Source organism: Salvelinus namaycush, chromosome 18, assembly GCF_016432855.1.
Source record: "Salvelinus namaycush isolate Seneca chromosome 18, SaNama_1.0, whole genome shotgun sequence".
In the NCBI taxonomy this organism is placed as follows: Eukaryota; Metazoa; Chordata; class Actinopteri; order Salmoniformes; family Salmonidae; genus Salvelinus; species Salvelinus namaycush.
The window spans coordinates 33,037,101-33,058,520 of record NC_052324.1 but is presented as its reverse complement, the minus strand read 5'-3'; the positions used below and the strand labels follow the sequence as shown (position 1 = coordinate 33,058,520).

Sequence of the window (21,420 nt, the reverse complement as noted above, 5' to 3'; positions counted from 1 at the left end):
AGCAGAAGCTGGTAGAGGAATGGATTATATTAGCAGGGGTTTTACAGTAGGATGTCTTGTTAGCAGAAGCTAGTAGAGGAATGGATCTCATTAGCAGGCGTTAAGTGACTGGGTGGTTTGGATACGCCAGCCCCAGCTGTGAGCTGGAACACCAGATGCTCACCCACTCAGTGCCACTATATCATTATGATGACTCGGTAAGAGGAATACAACTAAACTGTTTTCATCCGGGCGCTGATTTAAATGAAACGGCATGTGTTGTACATTTGGGAAGTGTTTTTTGGGGTCTGTGTTGAGTGGTTATGTCCCAATTATCACTACTCCCTTTCATTCACAGATTTGAAAGTATGGTGAAAACTCCCTCTAGCCTCCACCAATCCAATGCTTTTAGATTTGTGGGAAATAGTGAACGAGTGTACACTTCAGGAGAATATAGATGTGTGTGTTTAGGGCTCGCGCGTGTGTGTATGGGGTTACTTAGGGAAAGTGTATGTGTGATCCCCCTCGTCATCCTCCACTCATTGTCATTCTCCTCCACTCCTTCATCAGCATATGCTGACCGCCGAGCCAAGAGTTTTAACCGCTCCTGGAGTGACCCCATCCCCATGAAGCCTGACTCTCTCCATGGCTCTAGAGACAGTGAGTCCACACAAATACTATACACACACTCACGCAAGCTGACATGCAATGACACATACGCGAACACACCTTCACTCAAGCATACTCGGCATAAGCATGTACATTATTTTTGTAACTATTATTTTCAGGCACAAACATGAAAAGCTTGTATCTACACTACGTGCCTGTGCGCACACACACACACGCACACACACACACACACACACACACACACACACACACACACACACACACACACACACACACACACACACACACACACACACACACACACACACACACACACACACACACACACACACACACATTTTCTCTCTGTGATCATTGAAAGAAGCTCTCCTCTACAGACAGTTTGACCATGACAGTATTTGTCCTCGTCCTCTTCACGTCAGACTGTGACGCTCTACCGTTTCTGTCCGTTCTTTACGCCCATACTGTACGTCTCTGTCGTCCTATGTATACAGTGTGGGAAAAAGTATTTGATCCCCTGATGAGTTTGTACGTTTGCCTACTGACAAAGAAATGATCGGTCTATAATTTTAATGGTAGGTTTATTTGAACAGTGAGAGACAGAATAACAACAAAAATGTTATAAATTGATTTGCATTTTAATGAGGGAAATAAGTATTTGACCCCCTCTCAATCAGAAAGATTTCTGGCTCCCAGGTGTCTTTTATACAGGTAACGAGCTGAGATTAGGAGCACACTCTTAAAGGGAGTGCTCCTAATCTCAGTTTGTTACCTGTATAAAAGAGACCTGTCTACAGAAGCAATCAATCAATCAGATTCCAAACTCTCCACCATGGCCAAGACCAAAGAGCTCTCCAAGGATGTCAGGGACAAGATTGTAGACCTACACAAGCCTGGAATGGGCTACAAGACCATCGCCAAGCAGCTTGGTGAGAAGGTGACAACAGTTGGTGCGATTATTCGCTAATGGAAGAAACACAAAAGAACTGTCAATCTCCCTCGGCCTGGGGCTCCATGCAAGATCTCACCTCGTGGAGTTGCAATGATCATGAGAACGGTGAGGAATCAGCCCAGAACTACACGGGAGGAGCTTGTCAATGATCTCAAGGCAGCTGGGACCATAGTCACCAAGAAAACAATTGGTAACACACTACGCCGTGAAGGACTGAAATCCTGCAGCGCCCGCAAGGTCCCCCTGCTCAAGAAAGCACATATACATGCCCGTCTGAAGTTTGCCAATGAACATCTGAATTATTCAGAGGACAACTGGGTGAAAGTGTTGTGGTCAGATGAGACCAAAATGGAGCTCTTTGGCATCAACTCAACTCGCCGTGTTTGGAGGGGGCCAACTATGACCCCAAGAACACCATCCCCACCGTCAAACATGGAGGTGGAAACATTATGCTTTGGGGGTGTTTTTCTGCTAAGGGGACAGGACAACTTCATCGCATCAAAGGGACGATGGACGGGGCCATGTACCGTCAAATCTTGGGTGAGAACCTCCTTCCCTCAGCCAGGGCATTGAAAATGGGTCGTGGATGTGTATTCCAGCATGCCAATGACCCAAAACACACGGCCAAGGCAACAAAGGAGTGGCTCAAGAAGAAGCACATTAAGGTCCTGGAGTGGCCTAGCCAGTCTCCAGACCTTAATCCCATAGAAATCTGTGGAGGGAGCTGAAGGTTCGAGTTGCCAAACGTCAGCCTCGAAACCTTAATGACTTGGAGAAGATCTGCAAAGAGGAGTGGGACAAAATCCCTCCTGAGATGTGTGCAAACCTGGTGGCCAACTACAAGAAACGTCTGACCTCTGTGATTGCCAACAAGGGTTTTGCCACCAAGTACTAAGTCATGTTTTGCAGAGGGGTCAAATACTTATTTCCCTCATTAAAATGCAAATCAATTTATAACATTTTTGACATGCGTTTTTCTGGATTTGTTTGTTGTTATTCTGTCTCACTGTTCAAATAAACCTACCATTAAAATTATAGACTGATCATTTCTTTGTCAGTGGGCAAACGTACAAAATCAGCAGGGGATCAAATACTTTTTTCCCTCACTGTATGTCCTGGGTCTGTCTGAATATGTGCTTGTATGTTTCAAGCCCTGTGATTGTCTGTTCCAAGCTCTGTGGTTGTCTGTTCCAAGCTCTGTGGTTGTCTGTTCCAAGCTCTGTGATTGTCTGTTCCAAGCTCTATGATTGTCTGTTCCAAGTTCTGTGATTGTCTGTTCCAAGCTTTGTGGTTGTCTGTTCCAAGCTCTATGATTGTCTGTTCCAAGTTCTGTGATTGTCTGTTCCAAGCTCTATGATTGTCTGTTCCAAGCTCTGTGATTGTCTGTTCCAAGCTCTGTGATTGTCTGTTCCAAGCTCTGTGGTTGTCTGTTCCAAGCTCTATGATTGTCTGTTCCAAGCTCTGTGGTTGTCTGTTCCAAGCTCTGTGGTTGTCTGTTCCAAGCTCTGTGGTTGTCTGTTCCAAGCTCTGTGGTTGTCTGTTCCAAGCTCTATGATTGTCTGTTCCAAGCTCTGTTATTGTCTGTTCCAAGCTCTATGATTGTCTGTTCCAAGCTCTATGATTGTCTGTTCCAAGCTCTGTGGTTGTCTGTTCCACGCTCTATGATTGTCTGTTCCAAGCTCTGTGGTTGTCTGTTCCAAGCTCTATGATTGTCTGTTCCAAGCTTTATGATTGTCTGTTCTAGAGGTCCACCGAATATGATTTTTCAACGCCGATACCGATTCCGATTATTGGAGGACCAAAAAAAGGCGATACCGATTAATCGGCCGATTTTTTAATTTGATTTTTTATTTGTAATAATGACAATTACAACAATACTGAATGAACACTTATTTGAACTTAATATAATACATCAATAAAATCAATTTAGCCTCAAATAAATAATGAAACATGTTCAATTTGGTTTAAATAATGCAAAAACAAAGTGTTGAAGAAGAAAGTAAAAGTGCAATATGTGCCATGTAAAAAAGCTAATGTTTAAGTTCCTTGCTCAGAACATGAGAACATATGAAAGCTGGTGGTTCCTCATACATCAGTCTTCAATATTCCCAGGTAAGATGTTTTAGGTTGTAGTTATTATAGGAATTATAGGACTATTTCTCTCTATACCATTTGCATTTCATATACCTTTGACTATTGGATGTTCTTATAGGCACTTTAGTATTGCCAGTGTAACAGTATAGCTTCCGTCCCTCTCCTCGCCCCTACCTGGGCTCGAACCAGGAACACATCGACAACAGCCATCGAAGCATCGTGACCCATCGCGCCACAAAAGCCGCGGCCCTTGCAGAGCAAGGGGAACAACTACTCCAAGTCTCAGAGCGAGTGACGTCACCGATTGAAACGCTATTAGCGAGCACCCCGCTAACTAGCTAGCCATTTCACATCGGTTACACCAGCCTAATCTCGGGAGTTGATAGGCTTGAAGTCACAAACAGCTCAATGCTTGAAGCATTGCGAAGAGCTGCTTGCAAAATGCACGAAATGGCTGTTTGAATGAATGCGTACGAGCCTGCTGCTGCCTACCATCGCTCAGTCAGACTGCTCTATCAAATATCAAATCATAGACTTAATTATAACATAATAACACACAGAAATACGAGCCTTTGGTCATTAATATGGTAGAATCCGGAAACTATCATTTCGAAAACAAAACGTTTATTCTTTCAGTGAAATACGGAACCGTTCCGTATTTTATCTAACGGGTGGCATCCTTAAGTCTAAATATTGCTGTTACATTGCACAACCTTCAATGTTATGTCATAATTACGTAAAATTCTGGCAAATTAGTTTGCAATGAGCCAGGCGGCCCAAACTATTGCATATACCCTGACTCTGCGTGCAATGAACGCAAGAGAAGTGACACAATTTCACCTGGTTAATATTGCCTGCTAACCTGCTAAATATGCAGGTTTAAAAATATATACTTCTGTGTATTGATTTTAAGAAAGGCATTAATGTTTATGGTTAGGTACAGTCGTGAAATAAAGGTGTAAAGGTGTAAAAAAATATTTAGAAAATAATAATAAATTCGGCCAAATCGGTGTCCAAAAATACCGATTTCCGATTGTTATGAAAACTTGAAATCGGCCCTAATTAATCGGTCATTCCGATTAATCGGTCGACCTCTAGTCTGTTCCAAGCTCTATGATTGTCTGTTCCAAGCTCTGTGGTTGTCTGTTCAAAGAATTGTCTTTCATCTCCATTTTCTGTATATCTCTGTAACCTGTGGTCTATGTGTTCTGTTTCCTTTATTGTTGTTGATGTCTAGGGAAGGGATAATGTGTTATATTTCCTTTATTGATGTTGATGTCTAGGGAAGGGATAATATGTTCTTTTTCCTTTATTGTTGTTGATGTCTAGGGAAGGGATAATGTGTTCTTTTTCCTTTATTGTTGTTGATGTCTAGGGAAGGGATAATGTGTTCTGTTTCCTTTATTGATGTTGATGTCTAGGGAAGGGATAATGTGTTATATTTCCTTTATTGATGTTGATGTCTAGGGAAGGGATAATATGTTCTTTTTCCTTTATTGTTGTTGATGTCTAGGGAAGGGATAATGTGTTCTGTTTCCTTTATTGATGTTGATGTCTAGGGAAGGGATAATGTGTTATATTTCCTTTATTGATGTTGATGTCTAGGGAAGGGATAATGTGTTATATTTCCTTTATTGATGTTGATGTCTAGGGAAGGGATAATATGTTTTTTTTCCTTTATTGTTGTTGATGTCTAGGGAAGGGATAATGTGTTATATTTCCTTTATTGATGTTGATGTCTAGGGAAGGCATAATGTGTTCTGTTTCCTCTGGTTGTCTCTATGATGCCTGTTCTATGTTCAATCTGCAAACAGCCAGCTGCCAGGTGTGCCGCTTCTGATTGCAAACTCTCCTTTAATAGTATGTTTGCTATCCTTTCATCTCTCCCCCGCTATGTGTGTGTGCGTGTGTGTGTGTGTGTTAGGTGGGGACTTGCAGTCCTCCTCAGGGGCTCTAGATGAAGGATCCCAGGAGGATGCAGACTGGGAGGAGGAGAGAGAGATGGAGAGAGCAGCCTGTGAGGGAGAGGACTTCATCCCACCCAAAATCATGGTGAGATGCTCAGGTCACCTAAGATACCAGTTATTCAGCCTCTCATAGCAAAAATAAAAAATAAGAAAATAAAAATAGTAGTGCAAGGAGAGGAGTTATTGTTATTAATAGTTATTAACATTTTGCTATTAATAGTTATTAACATTGTGTTGTTAATAGTTATTAACATTGTGTTGTTAATAGTTAATAACAGTGTGTTGTTAATAGTTAATAACAGTGTGTTGTTAATAGTTAATAACAGTGTGTTGTTAATAGTTAATAACAGTGTGTTGTTAATAGTTAATAACAGTGTGTTGTTAATAGTTAATAACAGTGTGTTGTTAATAGTTAATAACAGTGTGTTATTAATAGTTAATAACAGTGTGTTGTTATTAATATTTATTGACAGTGTGTTAATAGTTAATAACAGTGTGTTGTTAATAGTTAATAACAGTGTGTTATTAATATTTATTAACAGTGTGTTATTAATAGTTAATACCAGTGTGTTATTAATAGTTAATAACAGTGTGTTATTAATAGTTAACAGTGTATTGTTATTAATAGTTAATAACAGTGTGTTGTTATTAATTAATAAGTGTGTTATTAACAGGTTGTTGTTATTAATAGTTATTAACAGTGTGTTATTAATAGTTAATAACAGTGTGTTATTAATAGTTAATAACAGTGTGTTATTAATAGTTAATAACAGTGTGTTATTAATAGTTAATAACAGTGTGTGTTATTAATAGTTAATAACAGCGTGTTAATAGTTAATAACAGTGTTGTTGTTAATAGTTAATAAGTGTGTTGTTGTTAATAGTCATTAACAGTGTGTAGTTATGAATTAAAAGAGTAAACTGTAGTAAAATACATCTCTAGCTCTATGCAATACTGCCTTCAACCGATATCATGGCACTAAGTAGATTGGTTTCTGAACTTATATTTGTACTACTTCTGTTCTTATTACAATATTTCTTACAGTATATAATGTACCCATTGTAGACAGCTTTTCATTGACATTCGTTTAGTTGTTGAGACTTTCTGTCTGTCTTCTTCCAGCTGATATCTTCCAAGGTCCCGAAGGCTGAATATGTTCCTAACATCATCCGTAGGGATGATCCCTCTGTCATCCCCATCCTTTATGTGAGTCCCTCTCATCTACTCATCCGTTACGCGACTCCTACTGTATGTTATGATAATACCTTAGACATTCGGATTACTGTACTATTGATTTTGGAGAGTCTCTTCTACACTTCATAATGAAAACAGTTCATATGGAAAATATCGACTGCATAACGTAAACCACCCCGGTAGTTAGAACTGTCTTGTAGATGTCTTATTGGGTCCTCTTATTTGAACTTTTTCTGTAGGATCATGAACATGCCACATTCGATGACATCATTGGTAAGTAGATTGTGTGATGTTTTCTTAGATTCATTGCGTGCACTGAATAAGGATCCTGTCCATAGTACTTTATGTGACCTCTCTCCCGTCTTATGACAGCAGAAAGTAACATTTATTTATCTTTCTCTTTCATTCCCTCCAATCACAGAGGAGATAGAGAAGAAGCTGACGGCCTATAGGAAAGGCTGTAAGATCTGGAACATGCTCATCTTCTGTCAGGTGAGAGAGAGGAAAGAGAAGCTGGTTGAGAACCTTTTTTTTATAAAACAGTATCATACAACACATTATTACACCACTACTCGACCACTACATATCTACAATACAACATTTATAATACCACAATACAACAATATTACAACATTACAATGCGTGTGTGTATGCCTGTGTGTGTGTCTCTTCACAGTGTGCGTTGTTCCATAAGGTGTAGTTTGATGTTTTTTAACCTTTTACTGCAGTGAGCTAAATCAGGGTCACACAGAGTGTTTATTGGTAGTCTTAAACAAATCTACATTTAAACAAAAGTGTACATCTCACACACATGGTTATGTGCTTAAAAAATAACATACTTGTACCATGTCAGCAATAGAGTTGAAATGTATTACATTTTGAGTTTGCATCCTAATATTACATCACAGAAGACAGAAATATAACAAAACTGTTTGGCATAGAAACACCGGATTGTCTACGTTTAAAAAATAATGTTGATTAATTATGAAATTATGAAAAATATGAATAACGTTCCACCAATGAAGCCACTAGGTTATTTGACTGCAGGAAAGGGCTCCGTCTGTGTGAGTTACTTGATCTGGTAATGTATGTTTCCCGGAGTCTGTTCTGGACTTGGGGACTGTGAAAAGACTCCTGGTGGCATGTCTTGTGGGTGTATGCATGTGTGTCTTAGCTGTGTGCTAGTTGTTCAACATGTCAATACCTCTCACAAAGACAAGTAGTGATGCAGTTAATCTCTCCTCTACTTTGGGCCAGGAGAGATTGTTATTTATCTTAGCTCGTCCTGTACATTTGAGGGCCAGCCATGCTGCTCTGTTCTGGGCCAACTGTAATTTGCCTATGTCTATGGCAGTAGTCCAGGTGTGATAAAACTAGGGCCTGTAGGACTTGTTTTGTTAATAGCGATGTCAAGAAAAAGCAGAGGAGCGCTTTATTATGGACAGACCTCTCCCCATCTTAGCTACCGTTGCATCAATATGTTTTCACCATGACAATCCAGGGTTACACCAAGCAGTTTAGTTTCCTCAACGTGTTCAATTTCCACCTTATTCATTACAAGATTTAGTTAAGGTTTAGGTTTTAGTGAATGATTTGTCCCAAATACAATGCTTTTATTTTTTGAAATATTTAGGACAAGCTTAATACTTGCTACCCATTCTAAAAGTGACTGCTACTCTATGTTAAGTGTTGCAGTGATTTAACTTGCTGTGTTAGCTGGCGTGTATAATGTTGAGTCGACAGCATACATAGACACACAGGCTTTACTCAGTGCCAGTGGCAGGTCATTAGTAAACACTTTAAAAAGCAGGGGGCCTCGACAGCTGCCCTGGGGTATGCCTCTACCTGGATTATGTTGGAAATGCTTCCATTAAAGAACACTCTGTGAGAATGTGGTGTTACTGTTTGAAAATCAGTGTTTAGGTCAGCTTATTGCTGCTGCCGTTATTTCTACATGAACATACTGTAACTGAAATGAACCGGTTCTCCAGGGAGGTCCGGGGCATCTGTACCTGCTCAAGAACAAAGTGGCCACATTTGCCAAAGTGGAGAAGGAGGAGGATATGATCCAGTAAGACAACTCACTTCTGACAACAATATCACCTTGATAACTGTCACTGTATTTCAGATACATACAGTGTAGACTAAAGTCATTCACTATTTCAGACATATAGAATCATTTCATCTCTCCCTCTCTTCTTTGACAGGTTTTGGAAGAAGTTGAGTCAGTTTATGAGCAAGCTGAATCCTGAGCCCAACCTCATTCATATAATGGGCTGCTATGTTCTGGGGAGCGCCAATGGAGAAAAGGTATGGATTTCTAGTTTCCCTGTACTTGGCTTTCAAAATGCTGGTAACATTTTCCAAAATTCGCCATGTAGGTTTTCCAGAAATACCAGTTGGAAGATTCCTGGATTTCCTGCTGTTACCCTTCCTGATTCCGGGAATTTTCCACCCGGGATCTCTGCAAAAAATGAATTTTTTGGTAAAGTTACTGAAATGTTGCTACCTTATCCAGTTAACTTACACTTTTGAACAGCTGGGGCCCGAGAAGAAGGCTGGAGAAGAAGGCTGATGTTTTACGTGTTCCTATCCAATTGTGTTTTTTGTTGTTGTTTCCTTGCAGTGTTTGTAATTTATTGTTTAACTTATTTTGTACATAATGTTGTTGCTATCTCTGTGTAACTAATGGGCATCAGAACTGAGAACTCACCACAATCTGGCAGAATCCTTTTTTTCCTTTAACGAGCCCGACGTGAATGACATACTGCTTTCCCGGGAACAGGCCCAGATCCCGGTCATTTGCATGAAGAGAAGGCGGAGAAAAAGGGTCCGGACGGCGGGCTGCCTTCTGAGAATTTGTAGGCGATCGAATAAACCCCCACTGCCTTCCATTCTGCTAGAAAACATGCAATCTTTGGAAAATAAAATCTATGACCTATGCAGAAGATTAAACTACCAACGGGACATTCAAAACTGTAATATCTTATGCTTCATGGAGACGTGTCTGAACGACGACTTTATCAACATACAGCTGGCTGGTTATATGCTGTATCGGCAGGATAGAACAGCGGCGTCTGGTAAGACAAGGGGTGGCAGACTATGTATATTTGTAAATAACAGCTGCTGCACAATATCTAAGGAAGTCTCAAGGTTTTGCTCGCCTGAGGTAGAGAATCTCATGATTACCTGTTGACCACACTATCTACCTAGAGAGTTTATCTGCATTTTTCATAGCTGTCTGCATACCACCACAGACTGATGCTGGCACTAAGACCACACTCAATGAGCTGTAGTCCGTCATTAGCAAACAGGAAAACATTCACCCAGAGGCGGGTCTCCTAGTGACCGGGAAAATGTAATGCAGGGAAACGTAAATCGGTCTTACCAAATTTCTATCAGCATGTTAAATGTGCAACCAGAGGGGAAAAAAACTCTGGACCTCCTTTTTTATCCACAGACAGAGATGCATAGTAAGCTCTCCCTTGCCCTTCATTTGGCAAATCTTACCATAATTCTATCCTCCTGATTCCTGCTTACAAGCAAAAATTAAAGCAGGAAGCATCAGTGACTCGATCAATAAAAAAGGAAGACTCTGTGATTACGCTCTCCGCAGCCGATGTGAGTAAGACCTTTAAACAGGTCAACATTCACAAGGCCGCAGGGCCAGACGGATTACCAGGACGTGTGCTCCGGGCATGTGCTGACTAACTGGCAAGTGTCTTCACTGACATTTTCAACCTCTCCCTATCTGAGTCTGTAATACCAACATGTTTTAAGCAGACCACTATAGTCCCTGTGCCCAAGAACACTAAGGTAACCTGCCTAAATGACTACTGACCCGTAGCACTCACGTCTGTAGCCATGAAGTTCTTTGAAGGGCTGGTCATGGCTCACATCAACACCATTATCCCAGAAACCCTAGACCTAATCAATCAATTAATCAATCAAATGTATTTATGAAGCTCTTTTTACATCAGCCGATGTCACAAAGTGCTATATAGAAACCCAGCCTAAAACCCCAAACAGCAAGCAATGTTGAAGCACTCCAATTTGCATACCGCACCAACAGATCCACAGATGATGCAATCTCTATTGCACTCCACACTGCCCTTTCACATCTGGACAAAAGGAACCCCTATGTGAGAATGATATTCATTGACTACAGCTCAGCGTTCAACACCATAGTGCCCTCAAAGCTCATCAATAAGCTAAGTACCCTGGGACTAAACACCTCCCTCTGCAACTGGATCCTGGACTTCCTGATGGGCCGCCCCCAGGTGGTAAGGGTAGGTAACAACTCATCCGCCACGACGATCCTCAACACAGGTGCCCCTCAGGGGTGCGTGCTCAGTCCCCTCCTGTATTCCCTGTTCACTCATGACTGCACTGCCAGGCACGACCCCAATACCATCATTAAGTTTGCCGATGACACAACAGTGGTAGGCCTGATTACAGACAAAACGAGACAGCCTATAGGGAGGAGGTCAGAGACCTGGCCGTGTAGTGCCAGGACAACAACCTCTCCCTAAACGTGATCAAGACAAAGGAGATGATTGTGGACTACAGGGAAAAGAGGACCGAGCACGCCCCCATTCTCATCGACGGGGCTGTAGTGGAGCATGTTGAGAGCTTCAAGTTCATTGGTGTCCACATCACCAACAAACTAACATGGTCCAAGCACACCAGGACAGTCGTAAAGAGGGCACGACAAAACATATTCCCCGTCACGAGACAGAAAAGATTTGTCATGGGTTCTCAGATCCTCAAAAGGTTCTACAATTGCACTATCCTGTCTGGTTGCATCACTGTCTAGTATGGCAACTGCTCGGCCTCCAACCGCAAGGTACTACAGAGGATAGTGCATACGGCCCAGTACATCACTGGGGCAAAGCTTCCTGCCATTCAGGACCTCTATACCAGGCGTTGTCAGAGGAAGGCCCTAAAAATTTTCTAAAACTCCAGCCACCCTAGTCATAGACTGTTCTCTCTGCTACCACATGGCAAGCGGTACCGGAGCGCCAAGTCTAGGTCCTAGAGGCTTATTAACAGCTTCTACCCCCAAGCTACCCAGACTATTTGCGTTGCCCCCACCCCTTTTACACCGCTGCTGCTCTCTGTTGTTATCATCTATGCATAGTCACTTTAATCACTCTACCTACATGTACATATTACCTCATTTACCTCGACTATCCGGTGCCCCCACACCTTGACTCTGTACCGATACCCCCCTGTATATAGTCTCACTATTGTTATTTTACAGCTGCTCTTTTAATTACTTGTTACTGTTATGTATTATTCTTATTTGTACTGCATTGTTGGTTAGGGGCTCGTATGTAAGCATTTCACTGTAAGGTCTACATCTGTTGTATTCGGCGCATGTGACTGTCATTTGATTTGATTTGAGCTGTTTTTTATTACCACTTAATTTACTGCTTCTTTATAGAGTAAATGCACTGTATTTCTCCCTCTCTTTTTATTCATGGTTCACTTTAGTCAGTATTGAGCCACGTGCCACCCACCACCCACACACCAGTACATAATTTACACACTGTGAATGTACAGTATGCATCAGTATGATGTGACCAGTTCCCTAAGCCCTAAGCTGCCTAGCTGGCTCCTAAACTGACACTGTCATCATGCTGTCATGTTGACAGATAGAGTGCTGGAGGCAGGTAGAGGCGCTATGAGGAGGATCACACACACACGCCGCACACACACACACATGCACACGCACACACAGGCAAACGCACTCACGCACACACGCACACACACACACACACACTCCCCCTGACCCTGGCTCCCAACCCCCACAGAGACGAAGCCACACTGACAGACACTGCGGGGAACAAGCGGCTCTGCACAAAAACAGTTTCATGTAAACACATGCATGTACGCACACGCCCATGTAGGCACTTAGTGCAGATGGTCTTGCACTCACACAAAGAAACAACACTCCGTACACATACTACAGTATGTGTGTTTACTCATTGAAATTATGAAATGTACTGTATTTGTACGCTGTTAGGCAGTCAAACATGGTTACAGGAACACTTCAGCACACTGGGTAGTGTGGTAGTGTGTTGGCATGGTAGCGTGATAGCATGGCAGCGTGGTAGTGTGTGGTTGTGCCCATAGTCTGACACAGACAGCAGTGTTGTTCCAGTCTATCTGACCCTTTTACAGTGTGTGTGTGTCTGTGTGTGTGCGTGTGTCTGTGTCTTTGTGTAGAAGTCACAGTAGGGAAAAATAAATAGTGAAGCATTTTATGGAGCTTTTAACAATGTTCTCCTCTGCTACCTCAGCATCTAATAGTCTGAATCTGAACATCTAATAGTCAAATCATAGTGTAAAAGCAGGTGAGCTGGTTCTACTCTTTTTGGCCATTTTCTGGTGTTTTGTTGTGGAAAACTGAGCAGGTTGAGCATCAACACTTCAACCTTTCTCCAGAGTCTGTGTGTCTGTGTGTGTGTATGTATGTTTGTGTGTGTCTGTGTGTGTGAGAGCGCACATGACTGTCAGAGGGGGGTGATTGGGTGTGTCAGTCTTGGTGTCCCCAGCCCCACAGTGTGTGTGTGACAGTTTCGCCTCATGATCCCTCTACCTGCCTCCAGCACTCTATCTTGCTATCTATAGACAGACAGGATAGAAGTGTTTTAGCAATTTCTTTTTTTTAAGTTTCCATGTCACAAGGGGATTTATGTCTGATTTAAGATTACATCTTCAACCCTGTTATGGTCAACTCTGTTACAATCAAACCTGTTACGGTCAACTCTGTTACTGTCAACCCTGTTACGGTCAACCTTGTTACGGTCAACCATGTTACGGTCAACCCTGTTATGGTCAACCCTGTTATGGTCAACCCTGTTACGGTCAACCCTGTTATGGTCAACCCTTTTACGATGAACCCTGTAACAGTCAACATTGCTACTCCTGATAGGCACTTACACTTCTTTTTTTTCTTCTTTTTTTGTTAAATATTTTATTTAAAATTGGAAAACATGTTTTTATGAAGTTGAACATGTACTCTTTATGACAGAATGTTAAAATTAGGTAAAATCGAAAGTTTTTTTGAACAAGTTGGTAGAACGACCAACTCAACTCTATCTCCTTGAATTTGTGTGTCTCCCAAACGGCAACCTTTTCCCTCTATAGTACACTAGTGTCACGCCCTGACCATAGTTTGCTGTGTATGTTTCTATGTTTTGTTTGGTCAGGGTGTGATCTGAGTGGGCATTCTATGTTGTTTGTCTAGTTTGTCTATTTCTATGTGTTTGGCCTGATATGGTTCTCAATCAGAGGCAGGTGTTTGTCGTTGTCTCTGATTGGGAGCCATATTTAGGTAACCTGTTTTGTATTGTGGTTTGTGGGTGATTGTTCCTGTTCGTGTGTTCCTGTGTTTAGTGTTCACTATTTCGGGACTGTTGCGTCTTCGTTCGTTTATTTGTTATTTTGTTTGTTTCACGTATTCCTATTCAAATGGATACTCACCACGCTGCATCTTGGTCCGACGTTTCTTACTCCTCAGACGAGGAGGACGAAGACTACCGTTACAACTAGCCTACTTTTGACCAGGGCCCATAGGGAATATGGTGCCATTTGGGACACAGACCTTTACTTTGTTATACCGCTTCTTTTAATTAAACAGCCCATTCCGCTCTTTTAATTTGATTTAATCACTGTCTTCTTTTGGCGAGTAATCATTACTCTAGTCTACAAAGGACAAAACAAAAACAAATAGTTCCTCCTCTGGATTCTGTTAATCATTGGGTCTGCTGATGTCTGCTGACCAAATCCTACTGTTGTACAGTATTCCAGTCTGCAATTAAAACAGTGACCAGGTTGTAAGGGTACAAACTAATTATGAGCTGGATTGTCGTTTATCTTTGTCAACCTAGTCAGGGGAGCTGAGGTTAATATAACCCTGCAGAACGTTACATTAGCAGCGTCAGAGTCTCACTAGGGGCCGTGAACCATGACCTCATCCATAGACATACACACACAGACTCCCCAGAGGTTCTGTAGATTGATTTAGTGCCTCAGCATGCTGCTGCTGCTGTGTGAATGGCGTCAGCAAAGAGGAAACTGGCTCCTGGAAAAACATGTTAATTGGTTGCGAGGCACCATGGGGTGGTGGCACTCGCTGGTCCAGACCCCAGGGCGCGAGAGGAGGTGAGAAGAGGGGAAGAGAGGTGCAGGGAGAGGGGAGGAAAATATATGGAAGGGAGGAGAGGTGCACGGAGAGAGGAGTTGCAGAGGAGCGGGGAGACGGGAAGGTGCAGGTAGCAGGTGGAGAAGTGGGCAGGAGAAAAGAGGAAGAGGGGAGGTGTAGGGAGATGGGAGATGCAGGAGAGGGAGAGGAGAGGGGAGGTGTAGGGAGATGCGAGATGCAGAGAGAGGCCAGAGAAGTGGGCAGGAGAGGGGATGTGTAGGGAGATGAGAGAGGCCAGAGTAGTGGGCAGGAGAGGGAGAGGAGAGATGCAGAGAGAGGCCAGAGTAGTGGGCAGGAGAGGGAAGGGAGAGGGGAGGAGTAGGGAGATGGGAGATGCAGAGAGAGGCCAGAGAAGTGGGCAGGAGAGGGGATGTGTAGGGAGATGGGAGATGCAGAGAGAGGCCAGAGTAGTGGGCAGGAGAGGGGATGTGTAGGGAGAGGAGAGATGCAGAGAGAGGCCAGAGAAGTGGGCAGAAGAGGGACGGGAGAGGGGAGGTGTAGGGAGATGGGAGATGCAGAGAGAGGCCAGAGTAGTGGGCAGGAGAGGGGAGGTGTAGGGAGATGGGAGATGCAGAGAGAGGCCAGAGATGTGGGAAGGAGAGGGACGGGAGAGATTGATGTAAGGTAATGTGCTCTGATAGGCTCTCTCCAGCAATAAGCACTCTCCTCGTACACAACAGCCCCGCTACAGCTCACCCAACAGCAGATAATGAGACAAACACAGGTCACTTCCCATTCTGCTGTATGCACAAGACTCACTCTGCCCCCGTCCCATTGTTCCCGTTATTTTAATCTGATGTTATGACATTTTGACCTTTTCAGTTGTATTGCTCTTGGAAGTACAACTGACAGTTATTTTCCTTTGTAAAGAGAATGGGTGGCAATATGTCTGCATTTGTTCTTATTGTAAACAGAACACTTTTCTCTCCTCTCAAAAGGTTGTCTGTTTTGCCAGATGGGTGTTTTGATATGTAAAATGTTCTCCTCCACAGCTAATCCACAATCTGAAGAGGCTAATGAGACCTCATGCCATCGAATTCAAATCCCCGCTAGAGCTGTCTGCACAGGGTGAGTGTATGACACACACAGACATATACACACACATACACACATGCATTTTCCATTGTCTTATTTTTGCCGTACATTGTTCCCTGGATGTAAATATTGAACATTAATCAAACCTAGCAAGGCAGACTGAGATGAACAGGACATTAGTGAACACGCTGGCAGACAAGTCTGTACTTCCTGAGCTCTGAACGCACCCCTCATCAATCATTTCACCCTGAGACTTATTGATGTCATGCTAATTACTTCTCAACAACACAAAAAATATATTTAAACGCAACATGCAACAATTTCAAAGATTCATATGAGGAAATCAGTCTATTGAAATAAATAAATTAGGCCCTAATCTATGGATCAGAAAACCAGTCAGTATCTGGTGTGACCACCATTTTCCTCATGCAGCGTGACACATCTCCTTCTCCATAGAGTTGTTCAGGCTGTTGATTGTGGCCTGTGGAATATTGTCCCACTCCTCTTCAATGGCTGTGCAAAGTTGCTGGATATTGGCGGGAACTGGAACAAGCTGGCATACCCGTCGATCCAGAGCATCCCAAACATGCTCAATGGGTGGCATGTCTGGTGAGTATGCAGGCCATGGAAGAAATGGGACAGAGTATGCAGGCCATAGAAGAACTGGGACAGATCCTTGCAACATGGGGCCATGCATTATCATGCTGAATATGAAGTGATGGCAGTGGATGAATGGCACAACAATGGGCCTCACGGTATTTCTGTGCATTCAAATTGCCATCGATAAAATGCAATTGTGTTTGTTGTCCGTAGCTTAGGCCTGCCCATACCATAACCCCACTGCCACCATGTGGCACTCTGTTCACAACGTTGACATCAGCAAACCGCTCGCCCACACGATGCCATACACGCTCTCTGACCGGTACAGTTGAAACAGGAATTCCTCCATGAAGATCACACTTCTCCAGCGTGCCAGTGGCCATCGAAGGTCAGCATTTTCCCAATGAAGTTGGTTAGGATGCCAAACTGCAGTCAGGTCAAGACTCTGGTGAGGACGACGAGCATGCAGAAGAGCTTCCCAGAGACGGTTTCTGACAGTTTTATGCAGAAATGAATTGGTTGTGCAAACCTACAGTTTCATCAGCTGTCCGTGTGGCTGGTCTCAGACAATCCAACAGGGAAAGAATCCAGATGTGGAGGTCCTGGGCTGGAGTGGTTACACGTGGTCTGTGGTTGTGAGGACGGTTGGACTTACTGCCAAATTCTCTAAAACGACGTTGGAGGCGGCATTACCATTAAATTCTCTGGCAACAGCTCTGGTGAACATTCCTCCAGTCAGCATGCCAATTGTACTCTCCCTCAAAACTTGAGACATCTGTGGCATTGTGTTGTTTGACAAATCTCCACATTTTAGAGTGGCCTTTTATTGTCCCCAGCACAAGGGGCACCTGTGTAATGATCATGCTGTTTAATCAGCTTCATGATATGACCCACCTGTCAGGTGGATGGATTATCTTGGCAAAGGAGAAATGCTCACTAACAGGGATGTAAACAAATTTGTGCACAAAATTTGAGAGAAATAAGCCTTTTGTGCTTATAGAGCATTTCTGGGGTCTTTTATTTCAGCTCATGAAACATGGGACCAACACTTTACATAATGCATTTATATTTTTGTTCAGTATAATTATCTCCACTGAGTGTTTTCCTCTCTTCTATCGACCCACGAGGCCCCTCTATCTCTCCACCGCTCTCTCTCTCTTTCTTGTCTCTCCTCCATTCTTTCATTAACCCCAACAGTACATAAACACTTGTATTTCAATCAACACTATATTTCAATCAACGTTTGAGAGTAGCTATTTGGGTAGAGAAAAACGTTGATTATTTTCCTTTACAAAAAAAGATTAGCTAGGAGAGAGGTGAAGATAAATTAATCTGTACTTATCCATTCCCCCTCGATTCCCCCCCCCCCCCCCCCCCCCCCGTAGGCAAGGAGATGATCGAGATGTACTTTGACTTCCGTCTATTCCGCCTGTGGAAAACCCGCCAGCACGCCAAGATGCTCGAATATGATGACCTTTTGTGACACTGCTCACCTCTGACCTTTGTCAGCCTATTGGCTGTGTATCTCATCACCGATAGCCTATGGTGACGGCTTTCCTTGAGAGGTCCTGGACGGGAGCGCTCCGTTGAAGAGGTGGACGACAGGCTTCAGGTAGTTTTGCTCACTGAGGAGGCTTCAATCCTCTGCTCTCAGACCAAGTGCAGTAGCAATTACTGTCAAGAGGTGAACTGTATATTTCCCCCCATCCATTTTCACTGTCTCAACCAAATGCCTCTACTGACAGAGAACCCGTGAGGGAGAGAAGGTAAAAGAGAGAAGTGAGAGATCATCCTTTAGCCTCTGTGTCAAGAGACACAAAATAGAGCTAGATTTGGAGCTCGGGAGCCAAGCAAGTCTTCTTTAAATTAGTCATAGAGAGAGATGCAGCAGCTGCAGGGAAGAGAGAGACTGTGAAAAGGGAGAAGAGATGGTGAAAGATTTTCTCCCTTACCTACATGTCTGTTGTGTGAACTAGGAGGTACATGGATGAAAGCTTTTTTTTCCAGAAAAGTACGTAGATCTCCCTTAGGATGGAAATGTATTTATAAAGTGTGTTGGTTGTTTTCAGAGCTTTAGAGAATAGATTTCCAATATCTATACATCTACCACAAATAGAAGAGAGAGTATACCAATAATTCAAAGTATCTATACATAACACAGCTTTTATTTCTAACTACCTGTATTGGTATTTCTTATGGACTGTTTGAATTGAATAACTCAGGGTTACTGCTATCCCTCGTTTATTACTTGGCAGCGGTTGTCACCTCACCGTCATGACAGAATAGTACGGAGATGTCTGTCGGCTACATCCGATCCTCTCCACCCAGCCTCTATGTCAACACATAGAATCTGAGATTTTACAGTAGTTGTCAGGGAAACCATTTATGTCTGACTGTGCACATGTTTGTGTGTGAATGAGGGAGGTTGTTTTATAGATACGATTTTTCATATTGTAGCTTAAGGGCTCAATTTAATCCGTATCGCGCTATAGCGCGATTGAAATTTAAAGGCAATGTTCCCGGGTTCGCAGAGACTGCATTCACGGCACACGCTGCATATGTCAGCTCAATCGGAAATTACCTTTACCATAGCGCTGAACTTCAGCGATACGGATTGAATCGAGCCATAATACTCATTACGCATTCATTAGTGACACTCTGAACTACGGACACAGGCTTTTCTTTCTTGTAGTTCACACCCAGGGACTGATACCCTTATGCTGTGACCCTTCTGTCTTACTCTGCATTACATTGTTAACTAAACATAACTGTTATCATGAGGTTTATGGAAAGTGGACAAGACCTAGCCTAGATGACTTGTGTCACACTGATTTTGGTAAAGGTTATTATCTTTATATCTACAGTATATTTACTCATATTTAACTTGTATTGCTGCTTCATTTACTCTCTGTCCTGTATGTGTTTTACTTCATGCTTGTATGATGTATTCCCGAGGCGCAATAGCACAAACCAAAATGACTGGAATCATATCTACAGATGTATCTTCATTTGATCACCCTGTTACAGGAAATTGAAAACTTGTAATGTATTTGAGGTTTAAAAAGGCTTCATAAATCTGTCATTTCCACATTGAAATTTCAGCCTTTATTTTCCCTTACAAAAAATGTATCAACCCCTACAAAAATGTCCATTAATTATAATCCACATAATATTTAAAATGTCATGTTGCTGTAGGATGTATTTCCTGCTGTAGCAAACTGGCTCAAATGAATCCTACATCTGTAATACACTGCTCCCTTCCTGTGAAAACACCACTTTTGTTTTGATCAGATACACAAATTGGATAGTGAAATCTCCTTCTCCTTCCTACCTGAAAACTTTGTCTGTGTCCCAAATGGCACCCTATTCTGATATCAAACCAACCTCTTACTATTATTGTCATCCACTTCCTGTGTATTGTGCTATTGAGTCTTAACTAATGGGCTTCCTGTCCAGCCTTTGATACAAATCAGCAGTGATACAGTACATGTCATATACACACGTAGGGCAGTTCTGTGGAGCCTGTAATGATTACTTTCCAACCTTTGCTTGTGCTCAAGTGGCAGAATAATACAATTTAAGGAAGATTTTCAAATTTCCTCGTTAAACTGTTCCACCAGAGCAAATAAGCTAATGTGTTTGCTGCTCCTCGTGAGGGTGTGTGAGTGTGGGTGTGTGTGTGTCTGTGTGTGCATGCATGCTAACGTGTGAGTGTGTGTTTCTCAGAAACATAGCGGGTTGTGGCACTGAGCTGTGGATCTGTGTGGACATGCTGAATACGGAGAGAGAGAAAAGAGAGAGGCCCTTTTCTTTATATTCCTTGACCACTTTTGCTTGTATTCATTAATGATGGTACGTAGTGTACACTTCTAATAATTCTCTGTTCACCTTCCTAGAATGAGGGATGCACACCATGTATTTTACTCTCTTGTGAAGTCGTTTTAACATGGGTTATTGTATATCTACTCACTTCTCTGTTTGATGTGTACCTTTACAAAACTGTTAATTTGTGTTGTGTGACACACCAAGGATACAACCCCTATATCCTGTAGCAAAATACTTTTTTACATTTCCTATACTGTTATTAGAAAATGTGTTTTGTGTTGTTTTGGTGCCAACTGGACACATTTACATTTACATTTTTAGTCATTTAGCAGACGCTCTTATCCAGAGCGACTTACAGTAGAGTGCATACATTTTATTACATTTTTACATTTTACATACTGAGACAAGGATATCCCTACCGGCCAAACCCTCCCTAACCCGGACGACGCTATGCAAATTGTGCGTCGCCCCACGGACCTCCCGGTTGCGGCCGGCTGCGACAGAGCCTGGGCGCGAACCCAGCCCAGCCTGGGCGCGAACCCAGAGACTCTGGTGGCGCAGCTAGCACTGCGATGCAGTGCCCTAGACCACTGCGCCACCCGGGAGACACTGTCCCTAAGGCACAGCAATCTCCAACATTACTCACTTTGATATTGAATTGAGAGAGAGAGAGAGAGAGAGAGAGAGGCAGTGACATACAGCGTAGCATTACCTTACATACATTTGATATGTGAGGTACAGTGCTATAGTAGATGAGGATGTGTGTATCTTGCTCCACAGACAGTAGCCTACTGTGTGTGGTCTTAGACACCCTACAGTAGCTGGCCTTCCCCTTCCTCCTCTCCTCAGTCTTCACTGGTACCTGTCTTTAAGGCAAACCCAGGGAGAGATTAGGTTTAAGAATTACCAAGACATTAATTGTAACTGTATC

The 21,420-nt window shown here is 42.7% G+C and overlaps 1 protein-coding gene across 1 annotated transcript in view; it reads left to right on the top strand.

The window, feature by feature from the left end:
* Positions 1 to 18,147, top strand: part of LOC120062917 (NMDA receptor synaptonuclear signaling and neuronal migration factor-like) — a 41,910-nt gene extending 23,763 nt beyond the window's left edge. Inside the window, exons 8-16 of the mRNA XM_039012977.1 lie at positions 550 to 639; positions 5,580 to 5,707; positions 6,746 to 6,829; positions 7,057 to 7,090; positions 7,239 to 7,309; positions 8,809 to 8,888; positions 9,025 to 9,127; positions 16,022 to 16,097; positions 18,050 to 18,147. Coding sequence (XP_038868905.1) covers positions 550 to 639; positions 5,580 to 5,707; positions 6,746 to 6,829; positions 7,057 to 7,090; positions 7,239 to 7,309; positions 8,809 to 8,888; positions 9,025 to 9,127; positions 16,022 to 16,097; positions 18,050 to 18,147 — 764 coding nt within the window. The remainder of the gene's footprint in view (positions 1 to 549; positions 640 to 5,579; positions 5,708 to 6,745; positions 6,830 to 7,056; positions 7,091 to 7,238; positions 7,310 to 8,808; positions 8,889 to 9,024; positions 9,128 to 16,021; positions 16,098 to 18,049) is intronic.
* The last annotated feature ends 3,273 nt before the right edge of the window (positions 18,148 to 21,420 follow it).